The 8,313-nt window shown below is 42.1% G+C and overlaps 1 protein-coding gene across 2 annotated transcripts in view; it reads left to right on the top strand.

Moving 5' to 3' along the window:
• Positions 1-8,313, top strand: part of rims2a (regulating synaptic membrane exocytosis 2a) — a 149,506-nt gene that overhangs the window by 137,863 nt on the left and 3,330 nt on the right. The window contains exon 1 of one of the 2 annotated variants that reach the window (XM_005741271.1): positions 6,107-6,638. The exons of the other annotated variant lie outside the window; for it this stretch is intronic. Within the exon in view, the coding sequence (XP_005741328.1) occupies positions 6,494-6,638 (145 nt within the window). The 5' untranslated portion in view covers positions 6,107-6,493. Of the gene's footprint in view, positions 1-6,106; positions 6,639-8,313 lie in introns of those variants that run through there. 2 annotated transcript variants of the gene reach the window in all.

Below are 8,313 nucleotides of genomic sequence, written 5' to 3'. Positions count from 1 at the left end.
TTTGGTACTGGTATCGGATAAATCCTAAACGATACCCATCCCTACTGGTATGTTATATGTTTGAGTCAAAGATTATTTGTCTTCAGGCAGCATCTCAGTGAGCTCAGGTTTAAAGCCGTTGACTCATCTTCTGCCCATTCCCTGCTCCATCAGCTGCACGGTGCTTTTACCTGCGGTGTGACTCACACTCCTCAGCCATATGTCTCCCTTGCCTGAATTTGAAGCTTGGACGCAGTTTAAGAATACACTTGTACTGCCACGTCTCGCAGTTCAAGCACAGCACATTCTTCGCTCCCGCCCGAGCAGAGCTAAAATAGAACTTACACAATGCATTTTTAGATTTTTAGGCATTGCTAAAAATACTGTACTTCCTCTCCTGATTGTTTTTTTTTTTTTCTTTAAATGTAGCTGTCAGTCAGAGAGGAAGTCTGATGAGGCATGTACTGGAAAAATACTGTGGTAAGGGTAGTCATAGAGTCTGGGCTGGATGCTTCTGTGTTTTATAAAAGTGGTTAAAGCAACTTATTTCCTCTTTCTGTCTGAGAGGTAAATAAGCTGTAGTAATATAATTGTTGCAATTTTCGCAATCTAAAGAACATATTGCATATGACAGTAGTTTGTTGTGACCGTAAGAGATGTCAGCAGTTTCTATCAGATCGTATTTGGATCTTCTTTCTCTTTCTAATGAGTTTTCCATCTGTTGTTGCTTCAGTGTTTGCACCACTGAGTGGATGGAGGCAGCCAGGGGACAAACTGTTCAAACGTCACCTGCAGAGCCTGTTTTAAATATTGCCTTTACTTTAGCCTGACAACTTCTACCTAAGGTGCAAAGTGAAGAGCAGGAAACGCTGTGTATACATGTGTGAGTGGAGTCTCCTTTCATATGTAGTAAACAACTTGAGGTGGAACATTATTTTATTTTGAGCACTTTTGATTGCGTTATGCATTTTTATGAAGTGTTCAGCCATTTAAGGTTTTAAGTTTGACTGGGCCTTTTCCTATTCATATTTCCGTAAATTGTTTCTTTGCGTGCAGACATAACAACTGTGTCCAGACAATGTTAGCATCATGCTATTTTAAAAAAAGAGGAACCTTAAGAAAGCTAAAGATTTGTTTTGGGGTTTTTTTTGTACTGTGTACATGTCAAGATTGTGTCTTTATGTGTAGCAGCCAAAGATATTCTGGATGCAGCTTTAATATAATGTGAGGTGAGATTGGACATCACACATAGCTTCACATTCCTCATTATATTTGACTGAGACACAGGAGGGAAAGCTGTTTTTGTAGCAAGCGTGTTTATCTACCTTTGCACTGTATCCTCACATGCTTATTGGTGTCTGTTTGCCTACGTCCATGCATGTGAGGGAAAGTGTTAGAGCCCTCCATTAAGCTCTGTTTACAGTGTGCAGGGTCAGAGTTGCTGTCTGATGCTTGGCCTGGTCTGAGCTCATCAATCACATCAAGACTTCTGAAGGCTTTGGCCTGTTAGTCCCGCCACCTCTCAGGCAGATTGTACACAAGGACTTCTGGGAAATTACGGTCCTATGTTGTAGATTCTTCACATTCCTGCCTTCTGAGGTGCTTGTGATTTCCAGTTGTGTGGTCATTGTCTGGCAGATTTATCATAGTATAGAGCAAAGCAAGATATGTTCAGTGTTAACCAGCATTAGTCACAGTGTTGTGAAATCAGAGAGTAGTACGCTTATGACCTAAGATGGAGATGCTTTTAGAGGAAGGAGTGTCAAATACTTTAATTCTAAATCACATGAGCTAAAGGTCTGATGTCTTGTTTAACTGGCACCCCGATCACGTCAACGTTTAATAGAAAGGCCAGCCAATATTGGCTCCTGAAGTCTTTCGGCACGTCATTTATCTAACATGCAATCTGGTTTTGGTAACTGCAGCCACGTGTTTTTAATAAAGAGGTAAAGCAGCTAAAGGTCTAGTGACGCGACCTAGATTCTAACTACACTCTTACTACAAACACATTGCTGAGTGTGTTTAAAATGCTCTGATCTGTAATGAAGTCTTTTTTTTGTTAAGCATGATCTGTATTACCCAGCAAATAAAAGTTTCAAAGTTTCTTTTCGTACTTGATGCAAACTCTGTTTTCACAGTCCGTGAACACGCATCCACGTGCTGCATTAAGCAGATTAATGTTGACTGTAATTAAGCATATTTTTGTCTCCAGTTGCTGTGCGTGTCAGGTGAAGTGAAAATTGTTGCAATGCCTCTTTTTTTCACTATGTCACTGGTTGTGGGTGGACAGATAACAATAAACTGTGCCCAAGATACAAAATTTGAAGTTATCCACACGTGTCTAATGCATTGCTGGAGACACGTGCGCACGAGCCAGCTACAGAGGAGAGAAGAATTATTGTGGTCTGCTGTTATTGTTTTGGCAAAGCCATGACGTGAATCACCACTTTCTCTTAAGCAGTTAATGAGTAAGGGCACTTACTATATCTTTTTGCAGCTCTGGTAGTTCCATATTGTCTGTGTCTGGCTTCAGTCTACCTCACAGTACAAGTACAATTCTAATGACCTTTTTTTGCTCTAGCAGAAACATACCAGAGAAGCCAAGTGACGAGTTTAGCACTATACTTAACGGTGATACTGTAAAGGAATCTACAGAGAACCTCACACTCCAAAACATGTGACTGAATTAAGGGAGTAATCATGAATGCCTTATTTTTTTTAGTCAATCCATTAATATTTGCACTTACACTCTCTTACATTTACACTCTGGCATCAAGACACAATTATGTTTTACTGCCAATAAAACAGCAGGCCCGTTATAGGTTCTGTCTACTTCTGTTTGCTACTGTTAGTAAAAATCACTGAATAGAGTGACGAATTGCTACTGTAGAGGAAACCGTGATTAGCATTCAGCTATTAGCAGTCCTAATGTGCTTTCCTTAGAAATATTCCTCTATCAGGGTTTTGGTGTATAAGCCGCTTTACAAATTGCTTCCCCTGTTTTTGGTCCAGCTAATATAATTAAGCAGGTCATACGAGTGAAATACACTGATCATATTTCATTGTTAATGCTAAAACATTTTACTGCAGTTTTTTGTATTTAAGTCCTTGGCCAAAAGTTTGCTAACATCTCTGTGTGGCTCTACATGGACAAAGCAAAGCTGAATTCAGACACACAGGTATCCTTACAGTCTTTGTTAAGGAATCTACTTTAAATTAGTACAACTGACCAGTTACTTTACATTGGAGGGAGTTGAACCACCTAAGGTAGATATGGAGTTTAGGCCCCAATTGCACAAGGATCGAGACTGGTTGGTAATTGTAAACATACACGGCAGACCCAGTGGCATTTTAATCATGTTTATTTCATCGGTTGTTGGACACACAGAGCTGCAGCTCTCCCGCTGCCAGCTCAACATAACAACAACAACCTTAATTGAGAGTCCCGACTTTTAAGCTGGCGTGGAGTGATTGCAGATGCTGTGCAGGTGCGTCCATTGCACCTGTAGCAGCATCGCAAACCACGCCCCGCCACAGTAATCACCAGTTGCTAAGGAATAAAAAGTTGCCAGAGGTTGCTACAGGTTGCTGGCCATTACTGTGAAATTGATTGTGAAACCCCAGTCACCCTGTCCTAAAGAGTGGTGACTTAGGGGGGGAATACATGTATTCCCTGATCTGTTTGAAACTGGTTTCCAACTTGTAAACTACTTCCCAACTACTTTTTAAGCAGTGGTGAAACTGAGATTGTTTATCTTCAAAGTAAAAGTCTCATCTCTTGAAATGTGTTGGTTTCAGTGGTATGGCATAACTTTTACTTTATGGGCAAATATTCTCCATTTCTAGCTTGTGTTGCACTTTTTCCGAGCAGCTCCGTTGTTAGTTAGTGAGTCTTTGAAGTCTGTGTCTTCCAGAGAAATTACAGGCAACTCTGGCAATCTGTAAGCAACCAAAAGCAATCCTGAGGGGGGGTGGGGGGGTGGTAAAGCATCCTCTTTCTGACTGACTTCAGCCAGAGACAGTCAACAACCTCAAGCAACCACTTGCCAACCTATTGGTACGATTTTCCCCAGTGATTGAAGGTTGCCATGTGCGTCTGAGGCCTCAGTTAAATTAAACTGCTTGGAAAACATAGTTCCAGGTTTCTTAAAAAGAAAAAAATTAAAAAGATCAAATTCATATCACACAAATTTCTAGTCACATGCCAGCAATATCTCCACTTAACAACTTGAACTCATATCTGTTCATAAACTCAGTCATTAGACTAATTAGGTTTTTGACCTGCTGGCTTTGAGTTTATCTAAAGCAGGGATATCAAACTCATTTTACATAGTGAGCCACATAAAGCCAAGTTTGAATTTAAGTCAACCTGACCAGTAAAATTCTCCTTTGTGTTATACGTTTAATGGTGTTGTAGTAAATGAAAGAAATCTGTCAGCATGACTCTTTGGGCTAAAAGTGTAAGGAATAGGTAGAAAATAAGATTTTTCTATAGCAGATTGTGAAAAAACAGGAAAGTAATTCAGTAATTGAATTACTTTGGTGTGGCATGTCTATATCAGAAGGAAAAAGTCCAAAACTTTCGTCCACCATATTTTCTAAAGCCATTGAGTGGGCTGGCTTAGAGTCTCTGCTGGGTTGATTAAGGCCCCTGGTCCTTGTGTTTGACACCCCCCGATCTAGAACTTAGCAGGAGATGACCAAAATCATTCAGCATCATTCAATTCATAGCTTTAAAATCACTTTAATAAAAAAATGTCAGCCTTCTCTTAGTGCTACAAAAGCAGCAAAATAACCACCAAAGAAAGTTGAATTCATCACACGGAGAAGATAACCTCTGAGCCTGGATCAACGATCAGAAACACAGAGCTACATCATCATCATGAGGGCAAAGATCAGAAGTTTTCTGATAAAAGTTTAAACATTCTCACGGTTTGAATTCAGAGAAGCGCCTACCTGATCCTTAAATGAGTTTGTGGTTCATATTAAATCAAGTGTTTGTATTATAACTGTGTGCTCTTCTACGATTCCCCCTGTGGCGGTAAACGTGAAGAGTTGTTTTGTCAGTGGTGACCTAGATGAAACCCGCAAATGGACATTAAGTGGCTCCTTCGTGGAAGTAGGTTGCAGTGTCTCAGAGAGAGGAACTTTTGCCTCTGCAGTAACACCACAGGGAGCTTCCTATATTTACCGTGGTGCAAAGAAAGTGCCATAATTGTCTTGTCCTGCGCCTATTCTGCCACATTCATATTGAGAACAAAAAAGCAGGACTGCTGGCAGCATGTCGGGGCAGCACAGTTTCTCAGGATTTATGCTTGAGCCTAATGCGGTGGTGACAGCTACCAGAGAAGCTGGAGTTCGGCTGAAAGTCGTGCATTTGCTTTGAGGTATCACTCACACCCGATGCCGGTGGTACATTCATGAGCCACTTGAAGGACCACCGGTGAAGAAGTCCTTTCAGCGAGCAACGCTGTTGAGTCTCTTGGCTCTCAACTGTTTAAAATAAGCTGACCCCAGCTGTCCACAAATGGCAGAAATGGAATGAAGAAAAAGAAAAGTTAATATTTAGAAATGTGAGGCTCTAATTCAAACAAAGAGTCTTTGTGGCTGTTTAAAAGTTTGTGATGGATGACGAGAGCCATACTTTCTTGTAACGTGGCTGTGCCACAAAGGGACGACAGACGAGAGGGGTTTCAGGTCGAGCTTTTAACGTTGTTTTTCCCTTTCGTTGACTTTCTTGTCTGTGAGAAACAGAACTCCTCCTAACGCAACACAGCTGTGAAATCACGACCGTGGAAAAGAGTAAAGTGAAGGAGCAGAGTTTGGCACGTGAACTTTGAGTGATCGCCATGTGGCTCGTGCGTTCTCATCAAGTAGCAGGACTGTTGGCAGGCCTAATGGCAGCTTATTTTCACTGGCCTGTGTGCACAAAACGGGGGGAGAGGGAGGGGTGGGAGGTAGAGGATGGGAAAAAAGGAAAATAGTAGTGATGAACGGAACAAAGGGAACAAAAGAACAAGCGCAGAGAGAAAAATGAAAAAGCAAATGACAAAAGTAAGGGTATGAAAAAAAAATACTGCTGAGAAACGGAGTGGGTTAGGGAGGAGGGGGGGATCAGTATCTCTGGGTAGAGCTTGTTCACCCGCAGAGCCTGCCGAGGTGCGTCTGAACAGCCCGGCCCTCTGATTGGCGGAGCGCAATGCAGCGCTCTCCCCTCCCCCCCTGAAGAAAGAGGTGCAGCAGGAACGTCAGACCCAGACAGCACAAGACTTGACTACTGAAGCAGCGTTTTTCCAAAGCTCTACCTAGGATGCAGTCAGCAGAGCATCTAGGGATAGACTAGATGCCAGATCCCTCTCCTTTTACAGCAGAGCATCTTCTACTGCTAGCCTTAGGAATCCATCGAATAGTATAGATTGGAGATACATTTTAAAGCTTTTATCAGCCAGAAAGGGCAAAGCTGACGCCTTGAGCATCGAATTCACCGCATTGAGGAGGACAGCCACCGGTCACCATGGGCAGGCAGGGGAACGATACCTCTCCTCCGGCTCCTGGGATGCGCATCCAGTGTTCCCAGAGCAAGATGAGCCTGTCAGCATCATTCGAAGCGTTGGCTGTCTATTTCCCCTGCATGAACTCCTTTGATGAGGAGGACGGAGGTAAGATGACAGGCCACAAATGTCACAGCCAAAGCTTCCTGCTGGGGGGTAAACAGTGCGGCTTAAACTAAAAGATGGCGGTGAGCGAGGGGAGATAGATTTAGGATTAGAGGGAAGCTGCAGAGGTACTGGCATGGGAGAGAACTGGGACGTTGGAAAGTTCAGAAATGTTATTAGCTCAATTAGGATGTTTAGCTCAATTAGTCTATTTCAGTAAGTGTAATGTGTTATAAGGCTTGAGCTGTCCATACTGTGCATGATCTGGTTATATGATGACATAAAGCTTAATGTGCAATTTCATCTGTGGGTGGTCAGTTTATCATCAGTTAGTTGTGGGCCAGTCACACTTCTTTCTGCATCTGTTGTTGCTGCTGCCACCAATGGTGGTGTTGTCAAAATGGAACCGGTCTGTTTGCTTACAAATGCCACTCACGCTGGTCTAAAAACCTAATTTGTCCTGCATGACTGTGACTCTGATTCTGTGGATGAAAACAAAGGACTCTGTATTTGGAATGAATCCCTCTTTAGTATTTAGTTGGAAGTAGTGCTTCTTTTTCTTTTTGCTTACAACCACAACGTTGTTCCGACTGTCACTTCAAATTTCCTAAAAGGTAGCGTAACGCCTACTGTGTGTATTTATAGCTCAGCCTCACAATCACTTCTTGTTCTATTTGCAGTTGTATTTACAAAAGAAGATTTGCAGTGCGCGTGATCTATTCTTCTGTAGCTTTATCTGGCAACATATTTTTTGCCACACTACTCACCACTCCTCCTTTTTTTTTAGCTACAATTTCACACTCACTTAAACTCACACTTCCACCATTGGCAGCTTCCCTAGACTCGCTGTCTTTTCCTGACTGGCAGGGTCGCAATTTGAGGGCAGCAAACTTATGGAGATGAGCCAGTTTGTCTCGTTTTGACGCCTCTCCTGCTTCGCGGTTGCTGGATAGTTTATAAAAGTAGCTTACTCTCCGACATACACTTATAACAGTCTAATCTTTATCTTATCTGCCACTGCTTTTTAATGCACCTCTGTATATTTTTGTCTATAGAGCGGATACATACAGCGTTTATTTGAAATGCATTGGAACAGTATTTAAAGCGCTCAAATAAGATCGCATAGTGCTCGATATAGTGCAAAAGCTGCATAAATCCAAGACTGCGCCTTGTAACTTGTGTCAAAAGCAGAAGAGAATTACCATTAATAAATCATGTGTTTTTCAAGTTCGTTGATAATGTTTGGCTGGCCACTGAATGACAGCGGAGGTCTGCTGCAGACGTCAGAGACGACCTTTGTGGCTGCTTCTCTTATTGTAAAAAATGTGAAGAGCAGGAAGAGGAGGCGGAGGCCAGCTGAATAACTGAGATTTCAAGGCTGAAGAGCATCATGCCTGTTTTATGTCTGTGTGAGGCACAAAATGATCCTTTTTTTTATCTTCAGTTCCTCCTCTACTAAGCCAAACAAAGGAGAGAGGAAGGAGAGTAAAGACTGCAAGGCCTATAACTGGATTAGGACTGCTGAAGCATAGAAATTACTCATCTGCACAAACTTGCAAAATATTAGAGAGAAATTACATAAGGTCTGTGAACGGCCGGTTTTTGCACCCTGTAGTAATGAGCTGAAGCTTTGTGTATAGTACCTCTGTGTTATTACCTTCATCAGGCTTTGCAGGGA

Source organism: Pundamilia nyererei, unplaced genomic scaffold (assembly GCF_000239375.1).
Source record: "Pundamilia nyererei isolate P.nyererei 1_Seehausen unplaced genomic scaffold, PunNye1.0 scaffold00109, whole genome shotgun sequence".
NCBI lineage: Eukaryota > Metazoa > Chordata > Actinopteri > Cichliformes > Cichlidae > Pundamilia > Pundamilia nyererei.
This window is presented reverse-complemented; position numbering and strand designations above follow the sequence as displayed.